This window comes from Acomys russatus, chromosome 12, assembly GCF_903995435.1.
Source record: "Acomys russatus chromosome 12, mAcoRus1.1, whole genome shotgun sequence".
In the NCBI taxonomy this organism is placed as follows: Eukaryota; Metazoa; Chordata; class Mammalia; order Rodentia; family Muridae; genus Acomys; species Acomys russatus.
In genome coordinates this window covers 47,717,514-47,734,969 of record NC_067148.1, presented here as the reverse complement: position 1 = coordinate 47,734,969, position 17,456 = coordinate 47,717,514, and the positions used below count along the sequence as shown (strand labels likewise).

General features: G+C 39.4%; 1 protein-coding gene across 10 annotated transcripts in view; it reads right to left on the bottom strand.

Annotated features, from left to right (window-relative positions):
* Nucleotides 1-5,044: 5,044 nt before the first annotated feature.
* Nucleotides 5,045-17,456, bottom strand: part of Pam (peptidylglycine alpha-amidating monooxygenase) — a 179,339-nt gene continuing 166,927 nt past the window's right edge. For 2 of the 10 annotated variants that reach the window (XM_051154406.1, XM_051154412.1), the window contains 4 exons: nucleotides 15,558-15,611; nucleotides 9,365-9,568; nucleotides 6,521-6,574; nucleotides 5,045-5,887 (listed from right to left, as the gene is read on the bottom strand). In XM_051154406.1, the coding sequence (XP_051010363.1) occupies nucleotides 5,706-5,887; nucleotides 6,521-6,574; nucleotides 9,365-9,568; nucleotides 15,558-15,611 (494 nt within the window). In that variant the 3' untranslated portion in view covers nucleotides 5,045-5,705. The remainder of the gene's footprint in view (nucleotides 5,888-6,520; nucleotides 6,575-9,364; nucleotides 9,569-15,557; nucleotides 15,612-17,456) is intronic. The other 8 variants (XM_051154407.1, XM_051154413.1, XM_051154408.1 and 5 more) reach the window with 4 other exon arrangements.

The following is a 17,456-nucleotide window of genomic DNA, read 5'->3' as shown; positions in this document are numbered from 1 at the left end:
AAAGAAAAATATTAAATCTAAAAAATACATGAAATCTGGGACATTATAAAAAATTATAAATAATGGGAATAGAATAAGGAGAAGAAACCTAGGTCACAGACTTAGAAATGATTTACAACCAAATCATAGAAAAAAATGTCCCCAATCAAAAGAAGGAGGGGCCTATGAAGGCTCAAGAAACACACAGAGCACCAAATAAACAGGACCAGAAATGAAATTCTTCCAGGCACATAATAGTCGAAATGCTACACGTATAGGACAAAGAAAGAATAATAAAAGCTTCAAGAGAAAAAGACCAAGTAACATATAAGAGCAGATGTATTCAAGTAACACCTGACCAGAGGTATCTAGAGAGATGTTCTACAAACTCTTAAGAGACCACAGATGCCAGCACAGACTACTATACCCAACAACACTTTCAATCACAATAAAGAATGACATTCCTTGTTAGAAACTAAATTTAAGCAGCCCTTCAGAAGGGCTTCAAATTAAAGATGATAGTCATCCAAGAAAATACAGGGAATAAATATATCAGGCCATTCAATCAAAAGAAGGGGGAGCGAATACCCTAACCACCACAAAAAAATAAGGGAAGTCAACTAGCACTGCTAATTGATAACTCTCATCAGTGGTCTCAACTCCCCAAGAAAAGGACATAGACTACAAATTAGACTAAAAGGCTTCTTTTTGCTGCATCCAAGAAATACACCTTAACATCAAGGATAGATATCCCAGGGTAAAAGGATAGAAAAAAAAATATTCCAAGCAAATGGACCCAATAAGCAAGCTGATGTGACATTTTAATATTTGATAAAATAGACTTCAACACAAAACTTATCAGAAGAAATAGAGAAGGATGTTACATACTTATCAGAGGAGAAATCTACCTAGAGAGGAAAAAGAGAATATTGCAATTAAAAAAAAAAAAATCCTTTTTCAAGACAGGGTTTTTCTCTGTGTAGCCTTGGCTGTCCTGAACTTGATTGGAAGGCCATGCTGGCCTAGAACTCACAGTGATCTATCTGCCTTCCTCTGCGTCCCTGAGTGTTGGGATTAAAGGCATCAAAAGACAATTTCATGAAAGAAACATTACTATGGCTAAAATCACATACTGATCCTCATACAGTGGTGGTGAGTGACTTGAATTCTCAACCAACTATTGACAGTAGAAAGGCCATAAAGAAAAAAAACTAAACAGAAATTCTGGAACTAAAAGCCATGATATACCAAATGGACCTAGCAGATATTTAAAAGTGAGTGAAAGATATTTCACTCAAATGCAGTCAGCAACTCATGGAATTTTGTCCAAAATTGGTCATATACTTGGATACCAAGCAAGTTTCAACAGGGACAAAGCAATAGAAATAACACTTTGCATTCTATCTGACCACCACGGATTAAAGCTTCTCCCATAGTTTGACCTGTCCTCAGAGTATGAAAGGAAGGCCTAATGACCTTCAAAGGTCTCAGAGAGCTGAGAAACTCTTGACAGGGAAGTTGACAAACTGGTAACAACTGCCAGCAGCTAGGAGCTAGAACCTCTTGATAAGAAAGTTAACATACATCTCCATTGGCATTTACAACTCTGAGACTGGAGAGGAACAGAGCTATATATGAGATTCATTACCCTCAAAATTCCCTTTTCTGCCCTATAAAGCCCACACCCTCCTTGTACCTCTTAATAGTCTCTGCTCCCATTTCCTATGGAGAGGCAGCTGCCTTTCATTTTTCCAATAAAAGACAATCTGCTTTCATGTCACTTCCATCAATCCCAATCTAACACCATATGAGTTCCATTTTGTAGCAGTTCTTACCCCTAGCCCCAGAAGTAGGTGAGTACTACCATAACATTCATGCCACTATTGCAACAGTGCTGGCAGGCTGTTACTGTAGTTCACAAAGTTCATACTGGGTGAGACGCGTGATTGCTTTTCTCCTCCAGTGGTATGCATAGCACTGTTCAGCACTGTGAGCACTAGTTAAGTATGGATGATGCTAGATTTATGTATGTTCTATAACTCAAGTACGTGTTGTCTTCAGCAATAAGGTCTCACCACCAAATTCTGGAGGATAACCAGTAGCATTGACAATAGCCTGTTAGTGGGGTGTCCTCTGTAGAATTCCATTGACAAACAAAAGGACTCATTCCTAGTACTGCAGGGGAGGGGATGTTATTTGACATATATATAGTGTCTATTTGGGGTGCTGTTCTCAATTATAGGATAACTCCATTTAAACTCCTTTTGAATGTATATATTTTAGGAGGCTTGTACAATGGTACTTTCCATAGTTTTTTTTTTTTTTTTCCTTTTTGAAAGGCCTTAGTGTTAGTTATTCCTGCCTATGTTCCCTCATCTACCCTGTACCCCCATCACCTACCCCACTTAACTTTTATATCCTATTTTCCCCATTACCTCTTTATAACACTATATATTCTATTTCCACTCAAGCTCAGCTGATCTCTGTACATGCATATCTTGGACATGGGCCATGGAACAGGTGAATCCATATGACCCAGGGTATTTCTTAGTAATGCAACTTTCTGGATCGCAACCCAAGTATTGAATCAAAAACTATGGGAATTGATCCAAGATTATTCTCTTGAAAAGAGCATTCCTGCTCTTAGCCACCCTGATGTTTAAGTATTGCTATAGGCTGCATCAACATTGACTTACAATTTAGGTAACTGTCGAATAAGTGCTAAGACTTTCATTGTCATTGTCTTTAAGTATTTGATTTATAGAAAATTTGGATGCATGGGAAATTTGAAAGGATATACTGATTTAATAAAAGCAGGAAGAAAGCTAAGAACAAAAGACTTTTATGCATATAATAATTTAGGCTCAACTCAGTGGACAACAAAGCCATTAACCTCACCAAATAATAGTATCTGACCAATTTAATTACAATAAAAACAAAAGCACAGCTGTTTACCTATACTTTTTAAGTAGCCAATTATACCATTTTAATATGCAATATAACACACTGAATAATTAAGGTTCCCAGAGTGTGTGACCAGAATGTATTATCAACATGTATGAAACTGTCAAAGAAAAAAAAAAACAACTTCAGAATCTCTTTCCTTTCAAATCATCTATAAACTGTAATTTATCAAAACTATAGCAACCTGAATATAACTGATACATAGAAATGGCCATTTGCTAATGCAATGACTTTAAGCTCTGGCTTTACATTAGACTCATCAACAGGACGGTTAAGGACATCACGTCCAGCTGTATTCTACTGAAGGCCAACTACAGTAAAGAAGGGTGTCTGAGGAGTGACAAAGCTCTTAAATTCCTGTCAACTGAGGGCTGGGAGCCATTCCTTTAGGGTGTGTCCCAGGGAGGGCAATCTCTAGTTGACTCAGTAAATAAAGTTCAGCTAAGAACAATAAGTAATCTGTGGCAAGACAGCCTGAAGTCAAGGGCAGGCCATTTGTTTCTAGTTTCTACCTTAAGCCATGGAAGTAGACCACTTGTGGCACCATGGTTCATGGTTGTAATGTCTGAGAAAATATTGTTTTCATAAATTTCGTTCTTCTAATGCTACATGTTTATGTTAAGAGACACGCAAAAAAACAGATCTGCAAAGTGTACTTGTCTACTCTGCATCACCCTCCATGGCATTAGATGTCTGAGGACACCGATGAGCCAACTGTTTGGATCTTAATATTAAGACTACTAAATGCTTGATGAAATCATGAATTATATAAGTAATCAAGTATTATTTAATGAGCTACTAGAAAATATGGAGTCAAATTTGTTGTCCATGAGCAGGTGTCACAAGCATGTATCAGTTATTCCATTTTAATAAGCATTCTTCCTTTTTCTTGTCCCCTTACTATGTTACCATTCTTTGTACCAATTAATCCATCATAAAACTGCTCAGGTATGATCTGATATACATATTTTCTAAGTATAGCAAATGGAGCTGATGATAAAATCTTGTACCACAAAAGGTAGTGTTGGTATAAGTCTGACTAACCTGCTCATCATAAGAAACCTTGGACTGCATCCAAGCCAGTCTATTTCTCACACATCTTGAGTATTGGAATAATTCTGACATTGAAATAGAAAGCTATAAAATAGAGTTGCAACAAGCTCGCACACATCCAAATACTGTTTTTGTAGTTGTCACCAAAAATCATAAAGGAATGACCAGAAGGAGACAATGGATGTTTTCATTTGAGAAGGGAAAACACAGGAAATCAAAAATGTGAAGCTTTTCCTTGAGGGTTAGCTCAAAATATGGAAGTGACAAACACTTCCAATCATATCCAGTTAGGAAGAAAAGAACCCAATTCAATACAAATTAAAACAGCGACATCTTTCAGCAAGTACTGCTCATTAATATTTCAACTAACAAGATGGTTGAAACAAGCAGGAATTTTAATAGAAACTTTTTAGAGTCAAATCATTTAAAAATGGAAAGCTTGCCTGGGGTGGTGGCACATGCCTTTAATCCTAGCACTCGGGATGCAGAGGCAGGTGGATCCCTGTGAGTTCGAGGCCAGCCTGGTTTACAAAGTGAGTCCAGGACAGCCAAGGCTACACAGAGAAACCCTCTCAAAAAAAAAAAAAAAAGGAAAGCTTTCACGTTTTTACTATGTTTCATTGATGGATCATAAAAAAACGTTCTCAAAAACTGTTCTGTAGTCAGTGTGAGGACTTCTCTGTATTGCAAGGGGCCCTGACCCCAGTGGGGACAAACACTTTTCAAAGATGAGTTAATGCTGCCGGACCCATTTGTGCTTGACATCTGAGATATAAGTTCCTTCCCTACAACTAATTTTACTCTTTGATATGCTATATATGAAAAAATTATGAGTTTTCAAAGGGAACGTGGTTCTATTCATGTAAGAATACTCAGCATAGTTTCTTAAGTATCTTGGTCACATAAAATTATCTTCTAAATTTTACACAAAGCATTTCTTTTGGGCGAAAAGAATGAGCTAGTTCCACTCTCTGATCTGTGTAATTATTAAAAGATGTGTATAAAATGTTTTAAGAATTCAAAAAAAAATCACAAAGTACACTCTGACTGCTAATGCTCTGAAAACACTTTATTACACAAATTACATTCAGATCCTGAAAAATAGTGTTCTAACAGTGTAGCCATCTAAAAATAAGACATCCCCGAACACACCAACTGAAGAGAAACTAAAAAAAGAATTTAAATAGCGACTTTTTAAAATTTCTCTCGTTGCAATATAATGCTAGTGATCTTAAAAAAATAGAAGGAGATTTAGCAGCTTTTCGTCATGTAGCACAAAGTTTTTCTTTACTGCCACAGGCTGAGAATGCTGAATAGGAAAGGCACCAAAGAAAGACACTGGCAATGGGCGTGGATTGGGAAAAGACTGTGTTCAAGCAGAGAATGGGGCTATTTACATCCACCACAAGGCTCCAGATGTGAATGAGCAAACCTTCCATCGCGGGGCTGGAGTGCTATGATCGAAGAAGACGAGGGCAGTTTCTCTACTCTATGTTCATATAAAGACAATGGCACTGTAGTGAACTGTTAGGAAACCCCTCACCTAGGAACAGAAGCCAACTTAACCAAAGAAGGGGAAAAAAGGTGTGTACAGTCCCACATAGACTGGTACAGTTTACAGTCAAATGCACAGAGCTTTACACGTGCTACAGGAAAAGGAATCTGGCATTCTTGGTAAACTTCACTCAACCTACACGGAAGCCTAGAGTTCAGGAGGAAGGGGCAGGTGTGGGCAGTGGGGCCGAGTACTCCTCCTCCTCGGATTCACTTCCGTCATCTTCATCTTTCTCTTGGTCACTCCCCTCTGTGCTTAGGCGGTCAAACCCTTTTCTGCTGTAGCCTTTATGGGTTGCAAAGAAATTTCCTAGGTTTAAGCCTCCGCTTCCCTTCCCTGAAAGAGACCAAATGACATTGTATTGTTAAAATTTGCACAAACAAGTTTGTTTCCTTGTAAATTTTCAACATTAAACAAAGACAGAGGTTGGGAACAGAAAAAGGTAGGGTTTGTTTGTTTGTTTGAAAGAGTGATATTTTAAAAAATTGCCTTACAGAATCAGATGGAAACTACTCAACAGACTTTATCAAAGTAAATAATAAAACCCTCAGCTCCCCAGGAATATGTTTCTGCAGGGATATTTCAGATTCATTTTTCAGTCTCTTTTTCTACAGCTCTCCTGAATTGGCAACCCCTCAGCTGTTTTTCATTTTAATGCCTTTATGAAAAAGGTCATCTCCCCTAAGACAAGCACTGACAGGCAGCAGTACCAGTGACAGCAAGTTTACAAAAGACAAATGCAAACAGATGGGAGGCAGGGGAAACGAATGAGATAATACAGAGTGGCAAATTGGAAAAAAGAAACAAGACTGGGAAATGTGCCTGCCGCGCGGCCCGGGTCACGGTCTTCCCTCTGCATTGACACTGCAGGATGCTACACTACCCACTAGGGTAGGTATTCAGAGTCAGCATAGGAAACAATGCTGACTTTGAACTGAACATGACGATTCTGGAAGGTCATGGGCATACCTCTGAATCTTCCCAGTACTCGTGCAGAACTTGACTCGAGTTTGTGTTCATGATCTGCTTTGAACAAAACAAAAACCAAAAAAGACAGACAGAAAAAAAAAAAAAAAAAGATGGCACATATTTAAATGTGTCTCAGTCACCCTTCTCCATCCAAGGGCTCAACATAAAATCAGGAACTCACTAAAATGTTTTATTTACACGCAAATTTGAAGAGGTTACATGCTAGTGAGAAATATAAAGGAGGCTGAAAACTGTGGAGATTGAGATGTATTAAGTGGTAGGCTCTTGCCTGTGTCTCTTATAGACTAGAGTTTTGACATAATCATTCCTTGAGCCTCAGGTTTTTTTTTCTCTCTGAGAAATAAGAGATCATTCTCTCCATACCTGTGACACGTAGGACGGGGTATTATATGAAATGGTAAAACCGTGCTGAGCAATGCTCAACATTTATTATTATTATTATTATTATTATTATTATTATTATTATTATTATTATTATTTATTATTTAGTATTGGTATAAAATTAAGTTAGCAAAATATTGTAAAACACCGGAAGCTTTTATTACAACTTAGGGATACTTGCGTTATGCTTTACCCTTTCTGTTAGCAGTAATGGCCAGCCTTGCTTTGGATCTGCATACCCCTCTCATCGGAAGCCTAAGTTAAGGCAAATGACATGAACCCCTGAACAGTTTCCATGCACTCAGGGTTAGTTCAGTCCTTCCCCTGTGGCTCCCGTCTCTAAAACCTTTTACGAGGAGGCAGAACCCCCAAAGGGCTCCTGTTGTCTCCTCTTCCTGTTTTCTCTTGGTCTCATCATCCCTTCATAGGCTATACTCAGAGAAACATGAGGGTGCATGGTGGCCTTAGGAAGAGAGCCAAAAGGCAGATGGCAGGACAGGTAGAAAATAAGATAGAGAAAGAAGAACTGTTAGAGAGCCAAAATTTGCACACAGTTCCACAAAGCTGAGGAGTATTCCTTGGCCCATCTTGTGTGCCCCATGCCTACTTTGGTGTCTATGTGGAGCAGCAATGGAGTACACAATCAGAGTACGTGGAGTCAGTGAAAATCCTTTAGGAGAGTTTTTAAAAAACTTTAGATAAAATCCATTGAGGAAAAAAAATATTTAAAAATAGGTGGCAGGTTAATCTACCATTTCAGCTAAATGTAACATATATGCATGAAATTACAATTTTCTTAAATCAAAAATGGAGGATCAGCGACCATTTCTTATTGCTTGGCCTGGGCTGCTACCTTCCCACACAGCCTTATGCTACAGTTCCAGGCCACATGTCCCTAATAGCAAACAGGAAAATGAACCTTCCTGACCCTTGAAGCCCCTCCTCTCCTGCTTTGGATCCTGCCATATGCCCAAGGCCTTATGTACTCCTAGCATCTCTTGTAGTTTTCACTACATTACCATCTTCTATTACAGATTTATATCATCTTTTTTTGTGTCATCCATTTTGTGAGTTTCATGTACTTATCTGTTTTTGTTTGTCTGTTTTTTTTTTAAACAATTACCTCATTGAATCACTAGTATAAGTAACAGCTATTTGTTCTAGGTCCATCCATTAAATACCACATATAACAGCTTGCTCTCTTACAGCTTATGTCTGACTAACTACCTGGCTGTTTTTCTTTGTACTTATGATAATTCTGGACCATTTTGTTATTGTTGTTGTTGTTGGTGGTGGTGGGTGTGGGTAGATTTAACTATAGTCTTTTCAAAGATTTATTTGAAGTAAATAAAAAGTTAAGGAAAATCTAAGAAACATTATTTTCACAGCTTATTAAACTGAATCTTCCCCTCAAAAAATTGAATCTCCCATTCTCTGTGTCTTTTTATGGGTCAAGGCTTTTTTTCCATGAGTATCTGAATCCCTGCTGTTGTTACCTTGACCTCAAACAAGACCCGATTTTGGTTTCTGACCAAATGTTGCCTCCCACAATGCTCTAGGTTCTGCCCCAGATATAACAATAGATACTTGCCTTAAGATCTAGATAAGGATGCCATCAATTAATTACTTGAATATCTTGAAAGGGTCTCATACTATGACAATTATTTTTAAAAATACTGACTTTGGTACTGGACCCTGCCTTCTTCAGTTAGGAAAGGCTAAAGGCCAACGTTAAGAATATGCAAAATCCAAGTGGTTTGTTAGGAGCAGAGGATTCTGAATAAAGCAGAGTCTTGAGATGGTCATCTCTTTATTTCTCTATTACCAAGATTACTCTTTATGCCCGCTAAGGGTATTTAATACACAGTAGGTGCCAGAAACTTGGTAAATGCTTAATGACCATTACTCCACTTAATTTTTATACACTCTCATTTTAATTCATTTTATCCATTAAAAGAAAACTGTCTTAGAGATATTAAGTAACTTGCCCAATGTCATGCAGCTAGAAGCTAGAGCCAATCAGATGGGGAGAGAACCCAACCTCAATATACCTGACCCAAGTACTGTGAGTGCTGGCCCATCCCCAACAGCAGGTATATGCTCCTATCTGATCTGTAAGATGATTTACAGTGGATCCACAGCCTCACAGTTTTCTACATTGATACTATTTGGGCTTAAGGCAAGTGCTAAAAGGTAATGGGAGACGTTCTAGTACAGGCAAACTACTTAAATTTCAGAGGCTCCAGATCTATTTTATATTCACAATTAATCATAATCACCTTTTGAGAGACAGACAATAACACCATAAAAGGGTAGAGAGAATGCAAACCAAACTAACTCAAACCAAACCCAACAGACAACATGACAAACTTCCTAACGATAACTAGGCCAGACATGCTTTTCAAAGGAGGGTTCCAAATTCCAGGGGCTCGTTTTACTTGCCTCCAAAGGCCCTTGATTTTTTCCACCGAATAAACATGGCAATGGCCAGCAGGACAACCACAGGAATAACCAGAAGGGTTGTAACGAGAGCCACGGGCACTCCCGAGCCTGGCTCTGTGATCAGTTTCTGTTTCTCTTGAATCTTCTGCAATTCTGAGGAGGTGGGTTTGTTCTCCATTTTGGGTTCAACAACTGCCTCGGCTTCTTCAGGGAGAGAAGAGTTCACAGTATGCAACTGGTTCAAGGATTTCAAACCCTCTCACCCACCCCTACCCAGGCAAATCAACAGTGGTTCGCCAAGAGCGTGTTAAGACCAGTGTATGTGGGGTCAGGTTGTAATGTTGGCATCTACAAAGTCAACAGCAGCTATGGTGACTGCTATATAGTTTTCACCTTCCAACTGGTGTTCTTTGATCTACTTTTAATTCCCCCCTTGAGGTAGTAAGTGCGTAAAATATATATCCTTTTGCATTTTTCCAAGGTTAAACTCACACACTGCATGGTGCACACATGGAATCAATCGTACTGGAGCTCAGATGCACTAGCAGAATAACTTTGGGCAAGTTAGTTATCTTCGCATTACCAAATCTCAGTTTGTAAATGTGTGATGACATCACCTTCAGGCAGCTTTGATTTAAATGGGGGTCACAAGGGATGTGCTTCATAGGTATTTGGTTCTCTATAATCTTTAGTTTATAAATCACTTTTATGTTCTATGAAAGTTTTAGTACTCTCTATATATAGTTATCAACATTACTTCTAGAATGACAAAGAGAAAAACCATCTGTCTCTTTGTGTTCTTCTATATAGTTCTCAGCAAAATATAAGGATACCATATATCACTTTATTCGTGATGAAAATAACTTATCAACTTTCTGAGACACTAACAGGAGCTGGGTCAGTATCAGGGCTAAAGTGCCATTGAGAAACAGATCCAGTGACGCTATAGAGGTTATTGAAGAAGCTTTAATAATTATTGACTTGAAATGAGTCTGGATTTGGAGCCATCCCCAAGAAGCACTTGGGTATCTGAGTATAAAAACCCCTACATGCAACAGTTTAGAATTTAGCCAGGAGAAATGTTACGGTCCCATTTGCTAAAAGACTCACAAGACTTCCCGAATCTTAATTCCTTATTGTATCATTCTTCCCTTCAATATAATATAGACAGCATGGTGCAGAGAACCCCAGCCTTTGACAAATTGGTTAGAAGAGATGGTTTAACACAATTGGGATAATTGGTTAATGTGTTGTACACGTAGATAGTTTAACAGCTTCCCGGACACACGTTTCTGAAACTACTCAGGATGCTTCACATACAGTCTATGATAGAAACACACGGAGGAGTTTTTGACACTTTTTCCATTGGTGTTCTGAGCTGTCTTTTTCACAGTCTCGGTTATGTTCACTGAGCACTTGCACTGTGCTAGGTGCTGCTCTGCTTTAACCTACAGACACAGCTTATGAGCAGGTTGTTACCCTTTTCCTGACAGCCTTAAAGTCTTCATGCCCTCAGCACTTTACAAAAGGGGAGATTAAACCGGGCGTGGTGGTGGCGCACGCCTTTAATCCCAGCACTCAGGAGGCAGAGACAGGTGGATTGCTGTGAGTTTGAGGCCAGCCTGGTCTACAAAGTGAGTCTAGGACTGCCAAGGCTACACAGAGAAACCCTGTCTCAAAAAACAAAAAACAGAAGGGGAGACTACACTTTCTCATGTTCACTTGCCTGGCTCTTGAAATTTAAAAAGCAGGGAAAGAAAAAGGATTAGTTCACCAATTTGACCACTGTTCTGTCTGACACCTTCTTTGTTACCACAGAAAATAGATACACAATTATTCTACATTTAAACTTGTTACATATTTAAACAGAAAAGAATACTTAGAAAGAATGGAATCATGGGGTTAAACATCATAAGACAAATTTGTATCTTGGTATTCCAGAATGAAAGTGTTGCCTTTAGAAGAAAGGCCTCCTGCTATTTGAAAGCAGTATACACTAGCTGAATCATTACCTAGTATTTTCTATTTCTTACTGCCTGATTTTGCTTATACCAATTTATATCTGGTTTCATTGATGTGGCAGAGGCAGGACTGAGATACACTAAATGAAGAGAACATTTGTTAGAGACTGAAAGAATCAGCTTCACATTCATGGAAAGTAGATGAGACATAGCGGGGACCTTGCCAAGATACACACCACTTTAGCTATTCTTGGCTTCCACAGTTCTGGTATTTTGGATGAAATTTACTAAAAATACTTGAACATTGTAACATTTGGAATAAACTGATGAAATATGTTTAAGATTTAAAGAGGCGCTATTTTCTAAAGATGGTAGTTTAAAAATGTCCCGGCCACAGAATGAAAAGCAACATCACTGTTCTGAAGGCACAAAACAAAATAGGTAAAATGAAAAGTCCAACACAGCACCACAAAAGAGCCTAGGAATTGCACTCAAATAATAATAAATAATCCAAATTGTACCATTTCACTCTTTATCGCAAATTCCTTTATTAAATATTCCCATATTTTTAAGCATCTCTGGTGAAGAGGTGTGAAGAGGTTGATAGTTTAAAAATTAGTCTACACCTGAGTTTCTAGAGATAAACAGGAAAAGAACATGCTGCCTTCCTAGCACAGAAGATGCCACATGCAGCCTGCCTGGAACAAAAGTGTCTCACAGTCTTCCTAAATCAGCAGCTGCCAACGCATCTCTAGATATCCAGAGATAAACAAGGTTTTAAGATCTGAGAGGTAAGAAGTATTTTTTTTCCTTCTTAAAAGGGGAGTTAGCTATACTTCTTTGTGAGAGTAACCACATAGCATTTGCACCTTGCTATTATTTTATTGATGGGATGATTTTTGTCTTTGCGATAAAGGCATTTTAAAACTACCCTCTTTGAAAAAATATAGCACTTTTAAAATCTTAAACATATTTCAGTTTGTTCCAAATATTATAGTGTTCAAGTATTTTCAGTAGAATACATCCAAAATACCAGAACTGCGGGAGCCAAGAGTGTCTGAAGTGGTGTGCAACATAGCAAGTTCATCGCTGTGCCTTCTCTACTTTCTGTGAATGTTAAACTGGTTCTTTCAGTCTATAACCAATGTCACGCGCGCATCTCTGTGCATGCATGTTTGCATGTGTGTTAATGCACTTGTGTGTGTGTTTGTGTATGTCTGTGTGTGGGTGCAGAGATCTGAACTCCTCCCCACTCCGTGCAGCCTTTCTCTTTTAATAAAAGCGATTGGGATAATAAACAGGAATGAAGGTGCATTCTTCATATAGTAGTACAGACATTGTAACTTACCTAATAACAGACACATCTGAAGGGGAAAGATTTTAGCAATCACATTAGCATGTAACTTAGGGAAACATGAGAGTTATATACAGCATAAGTGAGCCACTCCCCCTCTCCCATTGGCCCCTTATAAAGGCTTCCGCCAGTAAGGCCGAAAAGGCCCAGCACAGTGGCTGCTTCCTTTCTGCTGTTGGAGCCTTATCACCATGGTCACCTTTAGCCAAGACAAGTGATGGTGCGAGCTATGCTTTGACCCATTTTACTCCTGGTGACTATTTGAAATTTTAAATCCTTTCTATAAGCTTTTTTCCATCTCCAGTTCTCTCATTTCTGAAACTCCCTTAAAAGGCTGGTTCTGGAACTTGTTATAACTAGTCACATATATGATTGCTCATGGGGAGGTGAGCATCACCCAAAGTAACTCCTATTTAGAGTTATAAAACCAACAGACACCTACGCGGTCAAGTATGAACCTTCTTTGGCCTCTGATGATGATAGATAGCATCTGCATTTCTTTTGTACTACGAATATAATCTTATAACAGGATGAAGGGCATTTGTGTTCAAGGAAGAGAGGATCTCCATTTGAGTTGAGGTATTTCTGACTATTAAAACTGGACTTTCAGGGCTGGAGAGATGGCTCAGTGGTTAAGAGCACTGACTGCTCTTCTGAAGGTCCTGAGTTCAATTCCCAGCAACCACATCGTGGCTCACAATCCTCTGTAATGTGATCTGATGCCCTCTTCTGGTATAAGCAGGCAGAACACTGTATTCATAATGAATAAATAAATAAAGAAAGAAATAAACAAATTTTAAAAAACTGGACTTTCAGAGCAGGCATTTCAATAAAACTTATTATTTTGACTGTTGGATTCTGTCATAAGACTGGGAGGGTTTCCATCTAAATGGACTCATTGTTTTCTCCTTGGCAAGTACTCAAGGTGAGGTCAGGATAACCAGGCTATTTGTTCTCAGTGTGCTAACTAGTATACACCATAGGAATTTTTGGTGGAATATATTTAAACAGAAATAGATTGAAATAGTTTACATCCTAGAGATTTCAACACAAACTGAAAATCATCCCTAACCTGCATTTCTTGGAAGAATCTATAGTGAACTGATTGATGAACTGACAGGATTGATTTGCCCTCGTTAGTCCAGCCACGGTTAAGAACTTAGGGCTCGACATTGAACAAACTTGTATTTAAAACCCGACTTTAACATTTACTGTCTCCTCAGTAATAACCATCCTTATTTCCTCAGATGTAAGATGTCGCGTGGTTAACATAATGATTAAATTTGGTAGTTTCTGTAGTGTTCATTTTTAGTGTTCCAACAATAGCTGTTATTAACAGTGACGTCTTTCATATCACCCTTGTTTGGGGATAAACATAATTATCAACAATACTACTGATAATAATACAATATAATAGCAATGATTTAAGACTTGTGCGTGTATTTGAGCAATATGAACATCATCACTCAGTGCCTATGTAGAGTCTACAAATATGAACATCACTCAGTACCTATGTAGAGTCTACAAATATGAACATCACTCAGTGCCTATGTAGAGTCTACAAATATGAACATCACTCAGTACCTATGTAGAGTCTCCACAAATGGCAAACAATTGCAGGACAATGTTACCTCAGCCTTTTCAATGCTGCACCTACTATATTTCTGCCTACATAAACTTCCTTTTGGTTCTGGCTTCTTTACACGACTACGTTTGGTTCAGGCATCCCTGGGTCCCTACTTGCCCCAGGGCATGGCTGCCACACCCTGCCCTCTACCCTGAATTCCCTAGCCCAGGGGCAGGGCGTTCCTTCTCCCCGAGTCTCTTCACTATACAATTCAGACAGTTTGCGCCACCTTAGCTACCTGTAAGCAGTTACTCTTCTCTTTCAAAATCTCAAGGAAAGTGCACACAGGAGAGGAGAGCTGCTTCTGATAAGCCTACACTTATTTATATATAACTCCATCTTGCCACTAGCTCATTCCCTGATTTCAATCACTTCCATAAGCAGGAAAACATAGATGCTTGGAGTTAAGACTGAACCTCTTCAGCCTGGGGTTAACTCTGAAGGATGGAATTGCTTTGCCTAAAGCATGGTGAGTCCCTAACAAGACCAGTCACAAGCCTGCACACTGTAGAGAAAGTGCAAATTCACGCTGGTTCTTGGAGAGGGAAGAGTAATTTCGCAGAGATTTTGAACAAGAAGAGTAACTGCTTACAGGTAGCTAAGGTCATTTTACGGTATGTGAACGATTCAGATACCTGTGTTTTGGAACATGTAGATATGTGTCTTTTATTTCGCATGCTTTTACATGGGCAGGGCAGTAACCTCCCCAAGGTCAGATGTAGTTTCATTTCTTAGACTTACTACATTGCTTTTCACAAGGAAGCCCTCAATCAGTTTGCTGGCTGAGGGGTACTGTGACAGGAGCTGGTGGACACGCTGGTGTTTCACATCAAGATGAAATTTACTCACCAAAGTTTTTCACTTGTTTATGTGAGGGTCATGCAGGCTTTTCTAGCATACTAAAAAAATCTTTTCTCTACCTTGCATAAGGTCAACAATAATTCCTGGTATGACTAGCGAAGCATTTTTCCTTTCTGCACATCTCTGGCTCACTAATTATAGATTTCTTAGATCCTCATTCATATTCCATCTCTGAGAATCAGTGATTGGATGTCCTTAAGAGCACTTCCTGTATCACACAGAGCAGCAGCAACATGCAGGCTTAAGGGCTGAGCACAAAGCCAGGAGGCATGGATAATTTAACCACATTATATATTTTTAGCCTGATAATTTTTAAGCTGCAATCAAGAACCAAAAATAATCCAACACAATTGCTTTTGGTTTCACAGTTAAGAGGGAACTCTGACCAACCTTTGATTTCCTGGACCTCAATGCCAGCCTTCTTAACTGATCGATGCTCCATTTCTGTAACAGCACAATAAGGAGAGAAAAAAGTCAGGAACCTCTAAACGAACATCGAACAACTTAACCTTGCTATCCATTGTATTCTGTTATGTATATTTCCTGAGTCTCATTAGAGGGTCCAGTTCATGAACCCTTTATGAAAACCTCCTTGGCTAAGTTGACATCGTATTTTAATAACTTTATATTTAGAATATGGTTTTCCTTTGGGAATTCATAATATTACATTGTTACTTAAATACCAGGAAGTTCTGTTTCTAAGGGCCAAATGGCAGTGCTAAAGACAAAATTCTGTTTGCAACCTCCCCTCCCCCTAGATGGCAGTGGTGGTGACTGTGTCCTAAACAGAAGGATTGTAACTGAGTAAACAGAAGCTTAAATTCAGCATTCCCCAGGAATCTCTGTTTACCAGGAACTTCCGTAATCTGCTCAAAGGTCAACTATCTGGGGCAAAACCATCTAATTCCCAGTTAATCTGAACAGTCTGCATCAGCTAAATGCCCCCACCCTGCTGACTGTCATTCAAAATCCACTTGCTTTCTCACCATTTTGTTTCTCTCTGTGCTCCCCCAGCCCCAGAGATAGCCTGGCCATTTTATCCCCAATAGACCCGTCCTTTCACCCATGGAGTGGTCACGGCTCCCAGTTTATAGGTCACAGTCATAGCCCAGTGGTTTCAGCTGGCCTTTGCTTATGCTGTTCTCCTGAGGACACCATCTCACAGCACAGAAGACTGTTCACTGGTGAACAGCTCAGAGGAGCAGTGCAGGCTCACAACCTCCTTTAAGTCCTGCTCTACCATTAAGGCCCCTGGACTCTTATCAGAAACAGTACAGACGTACCTGACGATCCTAGGCAACAACTATCGGAAACAATAACACAATTCTGACAGTATATTGCTGTGTAAGTCTCCCATTAACCCAAACAGCCAGATGTGCAGTGTCCTGAGTCTGTTTAAATTGTTCAAAGTCTTAGGCAGGGCCTGGATCTAAAAGAAGTTTAAGGATGACAGTGTATGTGGAATAGATCAGCCTCGGACCCATATAAATGGGCACAATTCTCTGTTCCAGGATGGTTCTCTTTTTCCAGAACACGATGTAATTAAAGAACTTTTCCCTTTATTAATTTCCTAAATGTGTGGAGTGATGATTCTCTGGGAAGGCACCTGATTCTAGAACTCTGCCACGCCAGGGCATAAGCTGTGCTGGTTAGTAGTATCTGTCACATTGATGGAAACAGACTGAACCTCTGTTGGGGAATTGTTCCATCAGCTTAGGCTTGGGCACACAGTAGGCATTTTCTTGATTAAAGGTTTATGGGGGGGTCTGAGTCCACTGTGGACAGTGCCCCCCCCCCGGGGGCAGATGGTTCTGGGTTGTGTAAGAAGACTGGTTGAATAAGGCATGGAGAACAAGCCAGTAAACAGCATCCTTTCATGGGCTCTGCTTTGGTTCCCACTTCCAGGGTCTTGTTTTGTCTTCCTTCAGTGACTTAAGGAACATGGAAGTCACACAGCCACTGTAGCCAGGTCAGTTTGGTCAGTGTTTAACACAGCAACAGAGAAGCCAGGTAGGGCAGCAGTCTTCTAGGAATCTGACTAAACACTAGACGGCACAGGTAGACCAGTGGTCCCATTCCCCTGATTTATTCTGGTCTTGACTACACTGAAGGATTTTTATCTTGAAGGTTTATGCTATATTGTGCTGCTTTATAGTCAGGGATCAGAGGTTGTATCAAAACCACTTAGGAGGAAATTTTAAAACACACATGCCATCATTCCTACTTCTCCTGTAGACTTTGAGAAGGGACTGGTGACCTGTACTTTGAAAGTTGTTTTCATGTGACAAA